Source organism: Narcine bancroftii, chromosome 4 (genome assembly GCF_036971445.1).
Source record: "Narcine bancroftii isolate sNarBan1 chromosome 4, sNarBan1.hap1, whole genome shotgun sequence".
NCBI classification, from domain to species: domain Eukaryota; kingdom Metazoa; phylum Chordata; class Chondrichthyes; order Torpediniformes; family Narcinidae; genus Narcine; species Narcine bancroftii.
In genome coordinates, this window is record NC_091472.1 from 91,877,005 (window position 1) to 91,898,352 (window position 21,348).

The following is a 21,348-nucleotide window of genomic DNA, read 5'->3' on the forward strand; positions in this document are numbered from 1 at the left end:
CATTTATATCATGCCCTTTGTGATTTCAAACTTCTCAAGGCACTTTTGCAGCTAATGGAGTGGTTTTTTTTAAAAAAGTAGAATCGCAGTAGCCAATTTGTACATAGCATAGCAACTGCAATGGTGCAATAACCAAGTGTCAGCTAAGAATTAAAGTTGTTCAGTATTTCCTCCCCCTACTTTTCTCTGCATGGAGTTGGGTGATATTTGACACCCACTTGCCTTAGCATTTGCTTGGTATTGCACTGGGGTCTTGGGCTAGATTATGGGCTTTAGTCTCTGGAGTGAAACCTAGAATTATGGTGTTAGAATTTTTGCCTGCCATTGTTTTTCGAAGTTTATCTTGACTATCTCCTATTTCTCATTTACGTTCACTCCCTTGATATAATTACAGAAGCATCACATTGATTTTTACGTCTATAGAGCTGATACTCTGGTTTACTCCATTATTAATTATCAGTGCAAGAGTTCTAGTCTGGTTTTTTTTTGACTATTGTTACCCCCAGCTAAATTTTGGGAAGACTGGTGCCATTATCACTTTAATATCACTTTTCCTTGAGGCTTTGCCAGATTATTCTTAAATTTGATGTTCGATATGAACATGAGAGCAACCTCCAGTAAGGCTGCTTCCATGGTAATGACCCCTGGCTTTGCTTGCTCACTTTCAATAACTTTAACCACCACATGTGATTTTTTTTTTTAAAAATGTAAGCTTTCCTCTTTATTTCCAAGTATTTCAACATCCTTGCCCTTCCCTCTCTCTAACTTCCACCAGTCTTGCAGTTAGAGATGAGGTTCTTCAATTCTGTCTGTTGGACATACCTAATTTTAATCATTGCACTATTTAGTGTTTAGGAATTCACTCTGAAAAGATATTTGTCTAAAATCTACCTTGTACATCTTTATATAACAACTCTTTGTAGTCACTGAGTCAAATCTTGTTTGCTAAAGCACCTTGGAATGCTCTATTGCATTATAGTCTTTATAAATGCATGCTCTTTATAAAGGCCTGTGGCCTTCTGAATTAAGTGTTGTATTACTTGAGGGCAATACTTTTCTAATCAATTGTGTGCTTGCACTCCCCAGTATCTGAAGTCCTAATCTGACTGATATCCTTAGGTGATGATGGTGAGGAATCCAGAAATTGCACTGGTGTAAGTTTGAAATTTTGATTAGTTTCAGGCAGGAAAAGTTAAAAATTATTATTCTTGAATCATTTCAGGGCCAGCTAGATTTGCTGAGGGGCACTGCTGGTCTCCTTTACCGCATAAAGGATTCCCAAACTGCAAGGTAAGCAATTTTGGTGGCCTCTTCTATTTGATCTCTGATATAGCTGGGGAAAGAGCCAGCTTTGTATCATTCACATTTAGAATTTGTTCACTGTGGACCATGCATGTTTGCAGGAGAAGACAATTCTGACTTTTGCTCTGGTGTTCAGCCACATTATGGCAAATGTGTCTCTTAGTTCAATTTTATTGTCTTAAAGGTGGATGCAAATGAGATTTACCAGGATGTTGTCTGGCTTGGAGAAATGGTCTTATGAGGCAAAGTTAGCAGAGCTGGGTCTTTTCTCTTTGGAGCAAAGAAGAATGAAGGATGTCTTAATAGAGGTCAACAAGATTATGAGAGGCATAGATAGGATGTACAGCCAGCACCATTTTATCAGGGTGACAGTAGCAAATACCAGAGGACTTTTTTTTAAGCTAAGGGAAGAAAGGTTTAGGGGAGATATTAGCTGTAAGGTGTTTTTTTACCCACAGAGTAGTGGGTACCTGGAATGTATTGCCATAGCTAATGATGGAGGGACATTAAAAGACACTTGTGCATATGGATGCAGGAAAAATAGAGAGTTATGGGTGTGAGATAATGAAGGTTTAGATGGTTGAGTAGGTTTATATAGGTTGGCACAACATCAGCCTCTACTGTTCTGTAATGTTCTATGAGTTTTGTTCTATTTATTCATTTTTCAAGATCTGGACAAGACTGGTATTTTTTGCCCTTCCCTAATTGCCCTGAAAAATAGTGGGTTCCTTGCAAGCAAGGTTATTCAAGTCATACATGTGGTGGGTTTCATGAATGGCATACAGCATAAGGATGGCACAATTCCTTAATTAATGAACAAGATGGGCTTTTATAACCATACTGTATGTTTTTTTTAATGATTACTGTTATTAACACTTGCACTAGAACTAAACTCCAGATTATTAACTGGTTAGTGTCCGCAGCTGCTATGACAGAATTTTGAACTTTTGTCTCCTGGATTGTTAATGCAGGCATCTGCATTACTACTCCAGTAACTTAACTACTGTATTGTTGTCATACCCTGTATGAGGAGTAGGTGAGACATTTGTTTTTCATTTTGTCCTTGCTTCCTTATATGAAGTAGACTGAAGCATTACTTCATATAATTGGTTAAAAAGGGAAAGTTAAGATGGTTAAAACATACAGCACTGTAACAGGCCAATTCACCCTACAAGTCCGTGCTGCCAAATTTACAGCCCATTAACCTACACCCCGGTATGTTTTAAATGGTGAGAGGAAACTTGAGCCCCCAGAGAAAACCCACAGGGAGAATGTACAAACTCCTTACAGACGACACGGGATTCAAACCCAGGTCCGGTCCCAATAGCTGGCACTGTAAAGGTGTAGCTCAATTGGCAGGAATATCATTTTGAGAAGTGCTGGTCCCTTTTAATGTAAAGTAAGTGATGTAATGAGGGACTGTTTGATTGTTACTCTGGAAGCATGAATCTTTTGAATAAGCTATGTTCTTATTTTCCACCAAAATATTTGTCTTTTCTTCTGGAAACTAAAGAACGCAGCGCAATTGCAAATCTTGAATTCTGAGGAAATGCTTTCAGCACTTTTATTGTGGAGTTGTACAGCTGGGAACCATATAGTTTGTCCAACTGAATCTGTGCTGACTTACTAGCATCCCATTTTACTCTTCCCACATTCCTCTCCAGAAATGCTTTTCTGATAGGCATTTCTTCTCTCTGGTATCTAGTCCCCGATTTCTCCCTGCAGGTCCTTTCTTGCCTCTCTCTACTGCTTTTCACAGGGATTATCTGGGTGATCCTGATTCCTGTTCAAATGTAGTTTTGTCACCCCCTTGCTGTGTTCACATTAAGGAATACTACAAAATCTCAAACTGTTTGTCCCTTTCCAGCCTGTCGTATTTATAGTTTTATAACCCAAGGATGGAGATAAGTGATTTTCAATTCAGACTTGTTTTCTTCTCAAACAAATAAATTAAAAACACAGATCAAATCCAATGTTGGTCCTGAAATCATGGCACAGAAAATTAATACAATAATCTGAGGATTATTGACTCTTTATTTTGGAAAACTTTTAACCTTTACTCATAAATGTAAATTATAATTTTTAATTTTTGAATTAGCAAGATGAAAGGATCTGACAATCAGGAGAAGCTGGTTTATCAAATCATTGAAGATGCTGGAAATAAAGGTACAGTAAAATCTTCAAACTTTTTTTCAAAAAGGGTTTAGCAAAAGGCAGGAAACTATAAGCCAGTTATCTTAACATCTGTAATTGGAAAATGCTCACAGCAATCATTAAGAAATAGCAGGACTTCTGGATAAAAATACATCCATCAGGCAGATGTGGCATAGATTCAGGAAGAGCAGGTTCTGTTTAACAAACTTATTGGACTACTTTAAGGATGCCACAAACACAGTGGATGGAAGGGAACAAGTGGATGTTGTGTATTTGGATTTTGAGAAGGCATTTGATATGGTGCTACAGGAAAGCTAATCCGTAAGATAAGGATGCATAGAGTTGGGGGTAAAGGACTAATTAACTGTCAGAAGAAAGATTTGGAGGAGGAAATGTGTGTAGTGTATCTAAGTTGGTTGTTGATGTGGAATTGAGTGGAAAAGCCAACTTTCCAGAGGATGTGGAGAGTCTGCAGAAAGATAAGTTAGTAGGCAAGGGTTCAGCAGATAGAATATCATGTTGGTAAATGCAAGATCATCTACTTTGCAAGAAATATTGAAGATCATATTATTACTTAAATGATGAAACATTTCAACATGCTGTTGTGCAGAAGGTCTTGGGAGTGCTTGTGCATGAATTTCAAAAGGTTTGCAGGTGCAATGGGTATTCAAGAAGACAAATAGAATGTTGTCCTTCATTGTGAGAGGGATTGAATTTAGGAGCAGGGGCATTCTGTTGCAACTTTACAGGGTACTGATGAGGCTGCACCTGGAGTACTCGGTGCAGTTGTGGACTACTCATGAGAAAGGATACACTGGCTTTGCAGGTGGTGCATGAAAAATAATATACTAGTTTTGGAGGCGGTGCAGAGGTTCACCAGGTTGATTCCAGAGATGAAGGCATTTTATGAGAGAGTGACCTGGGACTGTACTTGCTGTTATTTAGAAGAATGAGAGGGGGATCTTATAGAAACCTAAAATTATGAAAAGAATGGATAAGATAGAGGCCATAAAGTTGTTTTCACTGGGAAGACTAGAATTTGGGCCATCAAGATTCAGGGGAATAGGTTTTGGACAGAGATGATGATGAGGAACTGCTTTTCCCAAAGAGAGGTGAATCTGAAAATCTCTGCCAAGGGAAGCAGTGGATGCTGCTTTATTCAATATGTGTAAAACGCAGATGGATCTTTCCAAAGTAGGGGAATTGAGGATTATGGGAAATCGACTGTCAGCCTTTTGGGTTGAAACCTGAAATGTTGATTGTCCAGTTTCCTTTATATTTTCCAAGGATGAATGCTGTCTGACTTGCTGATTTCCTCTGGCAGTCTGCTCTTTTACACTGTTGAGAGAGATTAACTCAGGTTTGTAAGACATTTCAAAACAGTCCCATTTACATTCCTATCCCCTCCATGTCCTTGGGTATGATGGCTTTAAAAAAGAATGGAGGGAATCATTTAAAATATTACCTGAGAGAGCCTGGGTGGATAAGAAAAAGAGACGAAGGAACAGTGGGTGTGGGCAGATGGGTCGGTAGTTTTCAAACTGCCCCCTCCTTAACTTGCATTCCACCTTAAGCAATCCCTATGCCATAAGTGCTCTGTGATTGGTAAGGGATTGTGGAATGTGAGTGGGAAGGGAAGGTTGAGAACCATTGCTCTAGACCCAATTGTTATTGAAATAATTTGGTTGAGAAAAATTGTCATTGGCCCATTTCCTTTGGAGTTGTGAAACTGTGCACGTAACCAGTCAATTAGGGATGAGATGGTGGTTTTCAAACCTTTTTCTTTTCACTCACATACCGCATTGAGTGACTTGACCTGTGTAATGAGTTGTAAGTAGTAAGAAGTTGGAACTTGCCCAGTAGTCTTTTGTTCCTTGGTTAACTATTATAGTGCAATGATTAGGTGGCAGACACTTCAATGACAGTGTAGAGTGAGAGTTTTTCAATTGGTTAGGGTACTGGTCATCTAGGTGCTTTGCAGGATGTTGTTGAGTAATAACGGAGTGGATTCTAAAAAACATCCTGACATCTGCTTTGGATGTCTTTGGGGAGTTGGTGAAACTGATCTGCTGTGGTACTGCTGCTGAATATTGGAGACAATGTATTAATATCTCCACTGACTCCAGGGAATCTTTGGGACATGAAAATTCACAAAGTGAAAAATGAAAATTAGCTTGTCTTAGGCAGAATAGTTCGGTACTGATCTGCCCGGTCCATTATTCACATCTGACCCATCTGTGGAAGAGTCGATGGTTACCATGTTGGACCTCAGAATCAACAACACTGGGATTTATTAAACATGAGATTGAGGTTCAAAAGCTGTGATGTTGCAGCTATATTCAAAATTGCTTTATTGTCATGTAATAGTATAGAACATGTAATATTTTACTAAATTGCCTTCTGCCTGCTGTAAGGCAGACAAAGAGTTGCCATATGTGTCACCTGGCACCCCTCTCAGAACAATAGAGAGTCCCTTCAGAATCACTTGAGTGTCTGTCCAGCAATCCCACAGCCTTTGCAGGCACACAGTCTCCTGTTCAATCCATTGGCAAACCGAACTCCAGATCCAAACCTCCAACACGATCAGAAAGCCTTCAGTATCCGAGGCTCTTCGGGAACCCTTCTTGCCATCATTATCCTCTGGAATCATGGCTCTGATACCTGGTTCCCATTAGCCAGTCACCTGGTCACAAGTTGCCTGTAGCTGTGTGGGTCCCTCAGCTGCTGAGCCCCTTGATGGTGTGCTGCTGTGATCACCATCCTGTAGGGTCGTCTCCTCTGCTTTTTTTTGGTATATTTTATTTATTCAGAATAAGACATACAATCAAATAAAGGATACAAATATACATAATTTTCTCCCTTAATTCCCTCCCCTCCCCTACCCATCTAACCCCCACCCCCCACACCCCCCCCCCCCCCACTGGCAATAACTACCCCACCTGATACAGTGTTTACGCTACCAAGATCAAGAGATGATTTTGAGACTTGCAGTTCAGAATGCCAGACGTAATCAGGGCCCTTTGATTGTTCAGAATAATGTATTTTTAATGCTGATTTAAGTCAGGATATTATTAAACATCGTAAAAAATTTAATTCAGCTAAAGCTGTTTTGTGGAAGAAAGGGTGTAAGTTTGCTTTTCATTATCCTGCAGTGTTGAAGTTTTTTTTTGGTAATTATCAGTCTCAATTTTTTGATAATGACCATGAGGCTCTTGTTTTTACTAATTCTCTACCTGTTAATAAAGAAGGGTCAAGACCAGTCTTTTCAACAACCTGTGGTAGTTTCTGGAGGGGGGAGCAAGAAAAAAGAGATGGAGACGCAACAACTGATTGATGATGATCAAGTTAACCGTGCGTTAGAAGTGGCTTACCATACTTGATTTGAATGCTTCTCTTTCTCAATGTGGTTGGGGGGGGGGCATGGGCGTGGGGAGCGTGCTTTCCCTGTTTATGGTGCCTTGTACCGCTCCGCTGATCCCCTGAAGTCTGCAACCTCTCATAACCACTGCTGAACACAAGCCCTGCCATCTTGGACACAGACCTGTGGCTGCAGTATTTTAATTTAAACACAGTTGGCTCCTCTATCAGGCCATTTAATGAAGGCGTTGGCATTAGGACTGGGAGATTGAACTTTTTGGAGCTTTGTGTCTGCTTTCTGTTCTCCTGGGAGAGCTGCCACTACATAAGACTTTAGTTAGACCACACTTGTTGAATTCTGGTTGGTTCACTACAAGAAGGATATGGATGCTATAGGGAGGTGCAGAGGAGATTTACAAAGTTGCTGCCTGGATTGGAGAGCATGCCTTTTAAGGATAGATTGAGTGAACTTGGTCTTTTTCCTTAGATGAGGCGTGACCTGATAGAGGTGTATTAGATGATGTAATGAGAGGTATTGATCATGTGGATGGCCAGAGGTTTTTTTGAAGGGCTGAAATGGCTTACATGAGGGAGTATAATTTTAAGATTCTTGGGAGCAAGTACAGGGGGTATATAAGGAAAGTTTTTTCACACAGACTGGCTGCTGGTAATAAGATTTTGTAAAAGAATAATTGATGGGTACATGTAACTGAGACAAATGGAGGGTTATGCAGTTGGGAAATTGTAGGCAGTTGTTAGAATTAGGACAGTACAACACTGTGGGCCAGATTTCTATTTTTGTGTTCTATGTACTGGAATGGAAGTAATTCATCCTGGACCCTGAAGAACTGTCAAAATAGGAAGAGCATTCACACCACACATCAACCCAAGCTTGAGTGTTATACAAGTGTTGGCACTTGCATGTGAATTGTTTCATTGATACTGGCTCTGAACATGTCAGCAATTCTCCTCCTTCTGATCTTTTATGGAGGGAAAGTCTGATTAAAGCAGTTGAATTTGATGGGTGCAAAGCACGGCACTGAGGAGGAGATTAAGTTACAACAATCACAACCATTTGTTGTACAAGATCTGATTTCGGTTGGAATAGGATTTTGCCTTTGCAATCCAGTTCCCATTGATTTCAATATTGCCAAGTATGTCACACCTGGTCATATTGCATTGATGACAAAGCAAAACCCTTTCACCTTGCCTGGAATTCAGTTTATATTTTCCATGTCTAGTTTAAGGTGTATCAAAGTCTGGACCTGAAATAAGCATGGGGGTAAGTCATAGATGAATGGTAATAGCTTTTTAGTACTTTCAATGAACTGTTCCATCACTGGACATAATACAGCTTGCGATATGCAGGTATTGGCTAGAATGGATTGCTCATGCTTTAAGTGGAAATGACAGATCTGAGAAATTTTGTTAGTCAGACTGTAGTGTTGTTGTTATTGTGAAGTTTGGTTCAATGTGTGGTTAATTCTACAAGCCATTTTAAATCCTAGAAACCAGGATATTGTCAGAAGTTCTGCTGTGTCCATTTTGCAATGTCATGAGGAATGAATTGAATTAATTGGAGTCAGACCTTGTAGTTGAAGACGAGATAAATCATGTACTTGGCACTTTCTGCCTCAGGACAATTGTGCTCTGCAGTTATTGAGGATATTCATTGAGTTGAGTTGCTGTGTTATTTAAATATCCACCACCTTTCCCAGGACTTCTAAACAGCAATCTGATTTAATTGATTGCTCCAGTTTAAGTATGCTGTTTCTATTGTGTTAGTGTTGAGGATTCTTCAGCAGTGTGGATTCGATCCACGCTGCTGAAGATCCAACTGCGCTGGGTAGGTCACGTCTCCAGAATGGAGGACCATCGCCTTCCAAAGATCGTGTTATATGGCGAGCTCTCCACTGGCCACCGAGACAGAGGTGCACCAAAGAAGAGGTACAAGGACTGCCTAAAGAAATCTCTTGGTGCCTGCCACATTGACCACTGCCAGTGGGCTGATATCGCCTCAAACCATGCATCTTGGCGCCTCACAGTTCGGCCGGCACCAACCTCCTTTGAAGAAGACCGCAGAGCCCACCTCACTGACAAAAGACAAAGGAGGAGAAACCCAACACTCAACCCCAACCAACCAATTTTCCCTTTCAACCGCTGCAACCGTGTCTGCCTGTCCCGCATCGGACTTGTCAGCCACAAACGAGCCTGCAGCTGACGTGGACATTACCCCTCCATAAATCTTCGTCCGCGAAGCCAAGCCAAAGAGAAAGTGTTGAGGATTCATCAGTTTTGCATTTCACTTGAGTATGTTGCTCCTTGCATATTTTGCACTCACAGAAACTGGTTGGACCCTGGCTTGATGGTAATGGCAGAATGAGAGATGTACTAGACCATAGATTGCTGTGAGTAAAATTCTGCACAACAATTGCATGAGTTTCACATGGAAAGTCCAATTTTAAGCTGGTCACCTCTTTATTCTTTTAGATGTCTGCTGATCTTGCATATCATGGATGGCCTCAATTTTGAGAAATCTTGGGGTCTGTGTCCATGGGGCATTCAAAGCTGATGTAAAGTTGATAGTGTTGTTAAGAAAGCATATGGTGTGTTGACCTCCATTAACCATGGGATCAAGTTCAAGAACTGTGAAGTAATGATGCAGCCTTCATGAGGCTCCCCTTAGAATATTGTGTTCTGTTCTGATCACTTCATTGCAGAAAGGAGTGAATGCTTGTAACGGTACTGATTTACCACAGCTTGCAAACAAATAATACACTCACTCATTTCTTTCAGCACTTTATGAAGTTGACTTTCTTTTTATATTCACTAGACACAACATTGCATTCTTCAACTCCCCAAACATCATCCAGCTAAACTCACTGGCCCTCTCACTCTCCTCCTCATACATCTGAGATTTATCACCCGTATACTGACGTTTAACACATCTGCGCATGTGTGCTATTATCTCCACGCGTCGCATTGCTTATATCATCAGTGGCAGCCGGCACCGCTCCCGATAAAGGTAAGACCACGACATGCTTTAGAGAGGGCGCAGAAGAGATTTACAAGGATGTTGCCTGGTTTGGAGAGCCTACCTTGTGAGGATAGGTAGTGTGAACTTTTTTTTTCTCATTTGAGCAACAGAGGGGTGACCTGATAGAGGCGTAAAAGATTGCTGAGATTGTGTGAATGGCTGAGACATTTTCTCGTGGCTGAAATGGCTAACTCAGAATGGGGGCATAGTCTTATAGTGTTCATTTATAAGTACTGAGGAGATGTAGAAGTAAGTTTTTCACACAGTGCTGGGTACATGGAATGTGATGCCAATAATGGTGGTGGAAGCAAGTACAATTGGATCTTTTAGGTGATTATTAGATTGGTACATGGAACTGAGAAAAATGGAGAGTTGTGCAGTAGGGAAATTCTATGCAGTTGTCAGAGAAGGCTATTGGGATGGCACTTAAATCTTCTGAGTGGGACTTGAATCTATAATACTGTTGTGTTATGGATAATACCAATAAGATTTCATGTTAGTGTCTAATAATAGTTTATTTGATCTAAAATGGTCAATGCTGGAAAATTACAAAATCAATGTTTAAAAATTATATCTAGAGCCCAATGATTAGAATTTTTACTTTGTAGGAATATGGAGCAGAGATATTCGATACAAGAGCAACCTCCCTCTAACAGAAATCAACAAAATCTTGAAGAATATGGAAAGCAAAAAACTAATTAAAGCGGTGAAGTCAGTAGCTGTGAGTACATTAGTTTACTAGATTTGAACAAAATGTTCTCCACCTTCCTATCTCTCACTAAGATCTCAGCATTTGAAATTTTACATTCTTGGATACAGTCACTGTTTTGTTTGATTTGTTCAGGGCAGGTTATAGGTAGCTTTAAAGGAAATGATGAGATTTTGTGAGGAATAAAGCCTTGATGAGTTCAGCAGAGGAGGAGTAAAGCATTGATGAGCAAAGGAATGGTCTGCAAGAGAAGACTATTAAGAAACGTAACAACAGACTGTAAAAGTTTCTCCAGATTATTATTTCTTGCAGACAGGGACAGAGGAAATTCTAAAGTGGGATAAGGAAGTGGCAGAGAATTTAAACAAATGTTGTAATTGTTCTGGTCAAAGACACAGAAAACTCCCAAAAGTAGTGGAAAATTAGACATTTGGAGAAATAAATCTGTATCAGACAAATTATTGAAACAGATAGGTGACAAACCCCAGGATCTGAAGATCTACATCTAAGCTTTGAAGGAAGTTGTGGGTGTTCCGTTTGTTAGGGGGCATGATGGCATAAATGCAGGGTTGATGTTTTCCCTGACTGGGTGTCTCAAACTGTGGGTTATAGTTTCAAAAGTAAGATATCGACCATTAAGAACAGAGATGGGAACAAATTTCTTCACTCAGAAGAAGGTGAATCTTTGAGATTTTGTATTCAAGAGGATTGTGGAAGATATAGGAAGAAAACAAATCTTAATGGTGTAGCAGGCATGTGGGGCAAATGGTCTATTTCTGCTTCTGTGTCCTATACTGGACACTAGGGAGAAAGGGATAGTCCACTTCATTTAGATGGACCTATTTTAAAGTCTTATGAATGTGGCAGGTTTGCACAGTTCAGTGCAGCACTCTTTTAGTAATGTCTGAAAATACTGTTTGAATCATGGGCTCAAATCTTTTTAGGCTGGCACTCCAATTTATTGTTGGTCTACTTAATATTGAATATTTTCATTCAGTATACGAAAACTGGAATGACTTTTAATTAACTTAAAGAATACATAATGAAGCTTAAAGTGGTACAGTACAGAAACGTGCCATTAAGTTCATCATGTGGGATTTTATTTGTAAAGTTATCCCATTAATTCTACTTGCCTCTTTTCCAAAAGCCTTCCAGTTTTTCCAATTCAAGTAAGTTTCCAATTTCCTGTTTTTGAAAATTGTTCTATTAATGTTGGGATCAAAGAGAAAAATGTGAGCTGCAGAGAAAGTAGTTTCAAACACATTTCAAATAATTACACTACAAAAATCCAAAAATGGATAACTGTACATTGGTTAAGGTGAAAGGCTTTTCCCGGAGGTAACTTTTTTTTTGCAGTGTCAGACCTGATGCATCAACTACCGGATGTTTAAAAATCTGGTCCATGATTTTCTGGACTATTTTACTGTCAGAATTGGAAAGGAAAATTTCAGGGTTCTTTACCCCCTTCTGAATTAATGACTTCTGTGTATTGGTTGGTGATGAACTTTTCACTTTGCTGTCCCCTCAAGAACAGGGACAGAGTTGGGAAATGAACAACACTTAAAATGCAAGCTCGGAGATCAGCAGGTTATGAAATTGAGCTTCTTGGATAGGAGAAAAAATGTCCTGATTTGTGGCTGGCACAAAATAATTGAGAACAAAACCTGAATTGTTGCAAAATCCAGTCATTCACCTTGCCTTTCATAAATGCAACTAGCATGCACCTAGTTTGTATATTTTAATTTAATTATGCATATGGGTATTGCAGGCAAGGCCGTCATTCATTGTTATTTCTTTTCTCAATTATGAAGAGATAATGTTGAGCTCCGTCCCTAAATTACTGGTGTCCTGGTGGTGTTATTTCCATGAGGCCTTTAGGAAGGGAGTTTCAGAATTTAGACCTGTTGATGATGAAGGAATGGACATTAATTTTAAAGAATAATACCTTCAGTGCTCAGTTTTAAGTGGTAAATAACTGCTATGCCAGTACTGACTTGAGTCAAGTCCAAATAAAACTCCCAATTATCCCCATCCCCTCTTCTAGGCTTCGAAGAAGAAGGTATACATGTTGTACAACCTGCAGCCAGACCGATCTGTGACTGGTGGAGCTTGGTACAGTGACCAGGACTTTGAGTCAGAATTTGTGGAAGTGTTGAACCAACAATGCTTCAAGTTCTTACAAAATAAGGTAAGACAGAATGGTGGTTGTTCTTACGATGTCATAAAATGTACGGTTTGGAAGGGCAGGTAACTTGGGTTATATGCCTGAATTGCAGAGAATAGACAAGGATTAGATTGATTGATAGAGATAGAGAAGGAATGAGGTAGCAAACGGCATGTTGAAATGACAAAGAACGAGTACTTGGGATTTGTATCATTAGGTGAAGACATTGTTACTGAATATTTTCCTCCAACAGATTCAGATGAAAATGGCTGAAACTCTTTGCTCTTACATATGCCCAGATGCCTCACTGATGCATGCTCTTGTTCAATAGAAGTTGATGTCAAATTTAATTTTACTCCCTGAAGAGCCATGTAGTCTATTTGTATTTTTTTAAAAATTCAGTCTCCGAGAAAGCTGAATTCTGAAGCTTCTAACTCCAAGGAGAGGATGCTGTCAATAGAAACTCGTGTGATCTCCTGGGAGAAGCATAGACCACATAATTGCAGTCTAGACTCTTCCTGACCTCACTGGACCTGAGGATTCAATGCAGGACCTACCATTTCTATGAATGCCTTGCTGTCCTAGCTAGAAATAGACCCACCTCTTTGTTGCTGCAAATTGCTGTTCACTACATGACCTCTTTGTTGCTGCAAATTGCTGTTCACTACATGACCTTCCAGTCTGTTGGGGTCACTATTCTCTCAAAAAGCACCACCATCTAACCTCAGTAAAAACACAAAAATGCTGGAGGAACTCAGTAGATCTCGCAACATCCATAGGAGTTAAAATGTATAATCAGTGTTTTGGGCCTGAATGCTTCTTCAAGTTCTGTACATTGGGTGGAGGAGTCACGTGATGGAGTAGTGGCCGGTCAGGGAATTCCAGCCCTCTCCGGAAAAGTTGAAAAAAAACGCACAAAACACAAAGGTACAAGAGTAAAAATTAAAACAAAGTAAAAATAAAGGTGAGAAGAAAATGGCAGCGAAGAGAGAAAAGTCAAAAACAATGGGAAGAAGAGAAGATGAAAGAACGTCGGAAGAAGAAGGTGAAGGCCTTACCTGTCCGAGGAGGCCCGCCGCGGAGAGAGAAACACGCTCCCTCAGGTCAGTGGAAGTCCTGAGCTTGGGACTACAAAAATGGCTCGCGGAGCCGAGTAAAAGTGCGCAACCGCGCATGAAAAAAAACACACTGACGGGAGGGGGGAACAGCTGCGGAGTCGATCTCCACAGCTGAGAGTGACAGCTGCAACACAGCAACAGGAGCAGAACATAGAAAATAACGACAAGAAAGAAGAGGGTAAAAAGAAAACAAGGAAACAACAGATGGCCAACCCAGAGGAAGAAGAAGAACAGAGAGAAATTGAAGAAGAAGAGAAAGGCAGGACAATGGATATATCTTTTTTTAAAGAATATATGGAATCAGTGAAAGAATGGCAATTACAAGAATTTAATGAGATAAAAAGAAGAATTAAGAGTGCAGAAGAAAAAATGAATAAAATAGAAATGGTCATATCAGAGATAGGAAAAAGAGTGGATATTGTGGAAGAATGAGAAATAATCGTAGAAATGGAAGTGGACTTAAAAGAGAAATTAGAAGAATCTAATAAAAAAGTTAAAGAGGCACATGAGCTGTTAGCTCAGAAGACAGATATAATGGAAAACTATAATAGAAGAAATAATATAAGAGATATTCAGTTAAAGAAAATAATAAAGAATTTTTTATGGAAAGGGGGGAAACCGAGGATAGCACTAGATAAATTAACAGAATGGTATAAACAAGGAGGCTTACAACTGCCAAATTTTAAAAATTATTACAGAGCCGCACAATTAAGATAACTATCAGATTTTTATCAAACAAGGGAAAAGCCAGATTAGATTAGATTAGAACTAGATAAAATAGGGGAAAAGATACCTGAACACATATTATATAAATGGGATGAAAAATTGGTACAACTTAGGAGTTCTCCAGTATTACATCATCTGCTCAATATTTGGAAGAAGATTCATGTAGAAAGGAATAAAACAAATTACCAAATACCAAAACTAATAATGACGCAAAATCAGTTACTCCCTTTTACAATAGATAACCTTTCCTTTAGAGAATGGGAGAAAAAAGGGATCAAAAGAATAGAAAATTGTTTTTCAGGAAATAGATTATTATCCTTTGAACAAATGAAAGATAATAAAATATAACTCAAGATACAGTGTTGGCATATTACCAATTGAGATCCTACTTGAAGGACAAATTAGGAAGTAGTCTGAGGTTACCAGAGGGAAGTAACTTTGAATATGTGATTACAGATACAATGATAATCAAAAGATTTATAACAAATATGTATATTAAACTGCAAGAAAATGAGAATGAGGAAACAAATGGTAAAACTAAACAAAAATGAGAACAAGATTTAAATATAAAGATAAAGAAGGAAACATGGGAGAAGTTATGCTCTGGAACGATGAGAAATACAATAAATACAAGGTTACGTATGATACAATATAACTGGATACACAGGCTATACATTGCAACTCAAAAGTTAAAAAAATGGGACCCAACAGTATCTGACAGATGTTTTCGTTGTAAAAAAGAAATGGGAACAACAATTCATGCAATCTGGACATGTGATAAAGTAGAAAAATTTTGGGAAGATTTAAACCAGATATTAAAAAAATTACAGAAAACAATATACCAAAAAACCCAGAGATCTTCCTCCTAAGTAACATAAAAAACAAAGAATTTGGACTAGATTTGGATGGTGCACAAAAAAGATTTGTTAAGATAGCTCTAGCCATAGCAAAAAAATGTATTATGTCAACCTGGAAATTGGAAGATAATTTGAGAATACAACAATGGTATATAGAAATGAATAAATGTATTCCATTAGAAAAAATAACATTTCATTTAAGAAATAATATTGAAATATTTGAACAAATATGGGAGCCATACATGAAACACAATAGAGAAAACCTACCGGGGACATCTACCACCTAAATTAACAAAAGGAGAAGGAAATGAAAAGAATTGACTCAATGGAATTTCTTGTTTATTTTTATTGAATGACAACATTGTTTGACTGGTTTAATGTATCTTAGATTTTGTACTTTAAATGATTGGGGGGGTGGTAGGGAGGGTGGGATGGGAGGAGGGAGTGGGGTAGAAAATGACACTGTATATATTTGAAAAGGAAAATGTATGCATCTTGGTCAATGTGGTTTATGGTGTGAAAAATAAAAAATTTTTAAAAAAAAAGTTCTGTACATTGAAGAAAGGCTCAGGCTTGAAATGCAGGTTATACAGTGAAACCCTGATTTTTATGTGTCGCGGATTTGGATATATGAGTCATTGGAGTCGGGCATCAGGCTTCCAGCATACAAAATAACTGGGATGTTCCGAATAAAGGAGAAATGGAAATGATGTAGGTTTGCAAATTAAACAAGAAATTAAAATGAAATCTCGATTTAGTGTGACCTCTCTTTTTTTCATGATATGATTTTATGGAGCCCAATGATTATGTTATAATGGGGTTTCACTGTATATCTTTAACTCCTTCAGATGCTGCAAAAAAACTTGCTGAGTTCCTCTAGCATTTTTTTTTTGTTTGCTACAATCACAGTGGCTGCAGACTTTTGTGTTCCACACCATCTGAGCTTGCATACTTTTCCAATCCAGCAGCCTTACACTGCCCAGTATTTACTATAAGCCTATATCTACTTGAGGACCCACAAGCCCCATCTACATTTGCTCAAATGATTGGTAAATTTGAATATACTTTTTTTAGAACCTTGTTACCAAAAACTAATTAGTAATCCTGCGTTCCCTACAGGCTGAGGTGGCACGCGAGAGTAAACAAAGTCCTATGGTGCAAAGGAACAGTTCATTTGCTTCATCTCATGAAGTGTGGAAATACATCTGTGAATTGGGGATCAGCAAGGTACTAGAATGCTGTTATGACTACATCCTTTGAAGATGAGGTCAAAGAAGTGTTTAATCTGCTGTATACTGCTGAAGGTGATCATTATTCAAAATTATTTACCAAATACCATGTTCTTAAACCCTCTTTCACTGCCTCCTCCAGCTTCACTAAGATTTTTTTTTTGCCACGTCAATCAAGACATTCATCTGCCTCCACCATTTCCCTCCCTTTCTTCTGTCCTCCAATCTAAATCTCCCATGCATTTTCAATTGCCCTCCTATGTCGTCCTCCATGTTGTTCTATTTCATCTCCTATATTGCTTTTTCCAAGCACATGATATCTTAAGTCTTCTCCCCTTATTCATAATTCAACCAAACTGTTGGCAGAATGACTATTCCAGGGTTAATTATCTCTGCACATTCTTCTCAACATCTGCAGCCTTTGACACAATTTTTGATCATTTTCTGGCTTCCTTCAGCATCACTCAGTTTATTTCTTGCCAATTATGGTTCCCTCTGTTTTCTCATCCCTTTACTACTTCTGGAGATTCTATTCAAAAACATGTGCCCTCTTGAATGCCTCTTCACCATCTCAGATACAAAGCAATGTTTAATTGACATCTAATATATGGGCAAAAATGTCCTACATTTAGAAATGGAAAATACTGGTTTCCATTTCCACAAATTTGAATGAGACAATTCATTACACATGCTAGAAATTTGTGATTACTGCCTTTCTTGATGTTGAAAAAAATAGTTCATTACTGATATTTTTCTGTGTGGGTAATGTTGTCCCCATTGGATTTGTATATTGTTTTGTATAAGATTTTTTTAAAAAGTAGGAACAGGGTTGGTCCATCTAGCTCATTGAGCCTGCTCTGCCATTCAATGAAATAGTGGCTGTGGACTCTACTCCACTGACCTACCTGTTCCCATAACCATATGGAGAATTAACTTATTTTTCACAATCAGAATTTGGTTTATGGTCAAAACCTAGGCCTCTGAACCTCTCTCTGCAAATGGATCCTTGATTTCCTCATCAGAAGACCACAGTCGATGTGGATCGGTACCAATGCCATCTCCTCATTGACAATCAACACAGGTGCACTTCAAGGATGTGTGGTTAGCCCATTGCTCTACTCTCTCTACACCCTTGACTGTGGCCAGGCATAATTCGAATGCCATCTACTACAAATTTTCTGATTGACACCACAGTTGTTGGCAGAATCACAGACAGCAATGAGGAAGTGCACAGGAGTGAGATTTGCCAATGGCATGGTGTCACAGCTACCTTGCCCTCAACATTAACAAAACTAAGGAACTGATTGTTGACTTCAAGAAAGGGAAACTGGGAGAAGACAAAACCATGCTCATCGATGGATCAGCAGTGGAAAGGGTAAAGAATATCAAATTCCTGGGTGTCAACCTCTCTGAAGATCTATCCTGGGGCCATCATGTTGATGCAAACATGAAGAGGGCTCACCAGCGGAGGAGATTTGGTGTATCACCCAGTACTCTTTCAAATTTCTACTGGTGTACCGTGGGGAGTATTCTTTCTGGTTGTATCACTGTCTGGTATGGAGGTGCCATTACATAGGACAGAAGAAGGGTTCAGAGGGTTGTGATTGCGGCCTATGCCATCGTGAACATTAGTTTTCACTCCATCAAAGAGGTGCCGAGGAGGTCCTACAAGTAAAGTTCAGGGAGTTAGGCACTAGGTTGAAGGTCAGGTCCTCCAGGGTTGTGATCTCAGGATTGCTACCCGAGCTGCGTGCTAATGAGGTTAGAAATAGGAGGATAATGCAGCTTTTAATGAGGCTAAAGACGGTGTAGGAGGGAAGGTTTCAGGTTTCTCTTCCGGGGAAGGTTGGACCTGTTCCAACGGGATGGTTTGCATCTGAACAGGAAGGGGACTAATATCTTTACAGAAAAGTTTTCTAGTGCTGCTTTGGTGGGTTTAAACTAGATTCTAGATTTACAGAAGATGGGAACCACTGTGCCAGATTAGATAGGGGAAGGGAACAGATGATGTGAAAATTTCATGTAACATTAGAGGTCAAAGGGCTGTACATGGTGGAAATGTTCTCAGGTGCATCTATTTCAATGCAAGTTGTAGGAAAGGCAGATGAGCTAAGAGTGTGGATGGGTATGTGGAATGATGACATAGTGGCTTTTAGTGAAACTTGGTTGTAAGAGGGGCAGGACTGGTAGCTCAATGTACTGGACTTTCATTGTGATGGGGTGATGGGGAGGTGGAGAGAATTAAAGGGGAAGTAGTGGCATTGCTCATCAGGGAAAATATCAGTGCTGCTCAGGCACGATAAATGGGTAGAGCTGAAGAATGGGAAAGGTATGACTACACTCATGGGGTTGTATTACTGACAACCCAACAGTCCACAAGAATTGATAGAGCAAATCTGGAGAAATAGCAGACAGCTACAGGAAGCACAAGGATGCAATGGTAGATTTTAACTGTCCACATATTGACTGGGACTTTCATTTTGTAAAAGGGTTGAATGGCTTGGAGTTTGTCAAATGTGTTTAGAAAAGTTTTCTAAATCAATATATACAGAGAGTGAAATAGTGGATCTCCTATTGGGGAACAAGACAGGACAGGTGACAGAAGTATGTGTAGGGAACATTTTGGGTCCAGTGATCATAATGCCATTAATTTCAAGTTAATTAAGGAGAAGGATAGGTCTGGACCTTGGGTTGAAGTTCTCAGTTGGCGTAAGGCTAGTTTTGAGGAAAATGAGAAAGGATCTAGAATGCGTGGGTTGGGATAGTTGTTTTCAGGCAAAGATGTGTGAGGTAAGTGGAAAATCTTTAAAGGTGAAATGTTGAGAGTAGAGTTTGAATCTCCTGTCAGGATTAAAGGCAAAATTAGCAGGCATAAGATACCTTGGTTTTTCATGGATATTGGGTATTTGCTTTGAAGAAGAGAGAGGTGCATAGCAGGTACAGGCAACATGGAGCAAATGAGGTACTTAAGTATATATTTTTTTTAAAAGTAAGAAAAACACTCAAGAAAGAAATTAGGAAGGCTAAAAGAAGACATGAGGTTGCTTTGGCAGACAATGTAAAGAAAAATCCTAAGGGTTTCTACAGGTATACTAAGAGCAAAAGGACAGTAAGGGACAAAATTGGTCCCCTTGAAGATCAGAGTGGTCGGCCATGGATGGAACCAAAAGAGATGTGGGAGAACTTGAATGGTTTTTTTGGATCACTATTTACTCAAAAATGGAACGGAGTCATGGGAATTTAAGAAAACAAGCAGTGAGGTCATGGAACCTACACAGACTAAAGAGGAGGAGGTGCTTGCTGTCTTAAGGCAAATAAGGGTTGATAAATCCCCAGGGCCTGACAAGGTATTCCCTCAGACTTTGAGAAAGGCTAGTGTAGAAATATCTGGGGCTCTGGCAAAAATATTTAAAATGTCCTTAGCCATGGTGAGGTGCCGGAGAATAGTTCATGTTGTTACGTTGCTTAAAAAAGGCTCCAAAAATAATTGTAGCAATGATGTCAGTAGTAGCCATATTATTGGAAGGTGCTTTAAGAGATCGATGTACAATTATTTGGATAGCCAGAAACTGATGAGAAATAATCATGGCTTTGTGCATGGTAGGTCATGTTTAACTAATCTTAGAGTTTTTTGAAGAGGTTACCAAGAAAGTTGATGAAGGAAAGGCTGTGGATGTTGTCTACATGGACTTTAGTAAGGCCTTTGACAAGGTCCCAAATGGGTGGTTAATCAGGAAGCTTCAGATACTTGGTATTCATTGTGAGGTAGTAAAATGGATTTGACTTGGCTATAGTGGTGGATGATTGCTTCTCAGACTGGAGACCTGTGACTAGTGGTATGCTTCAGGAATTGGTGCTGGGACCATTGTTGTTTGTCATCTATATCAATGATCTGATGATTATGTGGTAAATTGGATCAGCAATTTGCAGATGACACAAAGATTGAAGATGTGGAGAGTGAGGAATGCTTTTAAAGCTTGTAGAGGTATCTAGACCAACTGGAAAAATGGCCTGATGGAATTTAATGCAGACATGTGTGAGGAGTTGCATTTTGGAAGGACAAACCAAGAAAGGACAGTAAATGGTAGGGCACTGAAGAGTGTGGTAAACAGGGGGAGTCAAGTGATGGAGTAGTGGCCGGTAGGGTAATACCAGCCCTTTCCAGAAAAGAAGAAAAAAAGTGAAGAATAGACAAAGTTCAATAAATACAAAATATAAGAAATAAAAGATAAAGTTGCAGAGAAAAGAAAGAAAATGGCACCCAAGAAGGAAAAAGTAAAAACAACGGGAAAAGAAAAGATGCAGGAAAAGAAAGAAGGCCTTACCTGCACGAAGAAAGAGGGAGCCGTGGTGGAGAAGAGCGCTCGATCTGCAAGGTTGGTGACGCCCACGGGGAGTCGCAACCCCCCCCCCGACCACTGGACTGCAAAAATGGCTCTTTGAGCCAAATAAAAGTGCGCAATGCGCAAACTAAGGAGAAGGAGAACACCGGCGGGAGGGGGGCTCAGCGGAGGAGCGGGCAACCACAGCACGACCAGCTGAGGGATGCCCGACACCAGGGCTCTCAGCTGGAAGAAGAGGAAAGCGGCAGGAGAGGGAGGGAAAGGAAAGGAGCAGGAGCAGATAAGCAGCTCAGAAGAAGAGGGCCAACAGCAAGAGGCCAAGCAAGAAGAGTCCCGACAAAGTGAGACAAGC

The 21,348-nt window shown here is 39.6% G+C and overlaps 1 protein-coding gene across 2 annotated transcripts in view; it reads left to right on the forward strand.

Annotated features, from left to right (window-relative positions):
* Window positions 1-21,348, forward strand: part of polr3f (polymerase (RNA) III (DNA directed) polypeptide F) — a 39,844-nt gene that overhangs the window by 1,141 nt on the left and 17,355 nt on the right. Inside the window, exons 2-7 of one of the 2 annotated variants that reach the window (XM_069932025.1) lie at window positions 1,087-1,128; window positions 1,223-1,290; window positions 3,401-3,468; window positions 10,459-10,571; window positions 12,604-12,747; window positions 16,544-16,651. In XM_069932025.1, the coding sequence (XP_069788126.1) occupies window positions 1,123-1,128; window positions 1,223-1,290; window positions 3,401-3,468; window positions 10,459-10,571; window positions 12,604-12,747; window positions 16,544-16,651 (507 nt within the window). In that variant the 5' untranslated portion in view covers window positions 1,087-1,122. The remainder of the gene's footprint in view (window positions 1-1,086; window positions 1,129-1,222; window positions 1,291-3,400; window positions 3,469-10,458; window positions 10,572-12,603; window positions 12,748-16,543; window positions 16,652-21,348) is intronic. The other variant, XM_069932024.1, reaches the window with a different exon arrangement.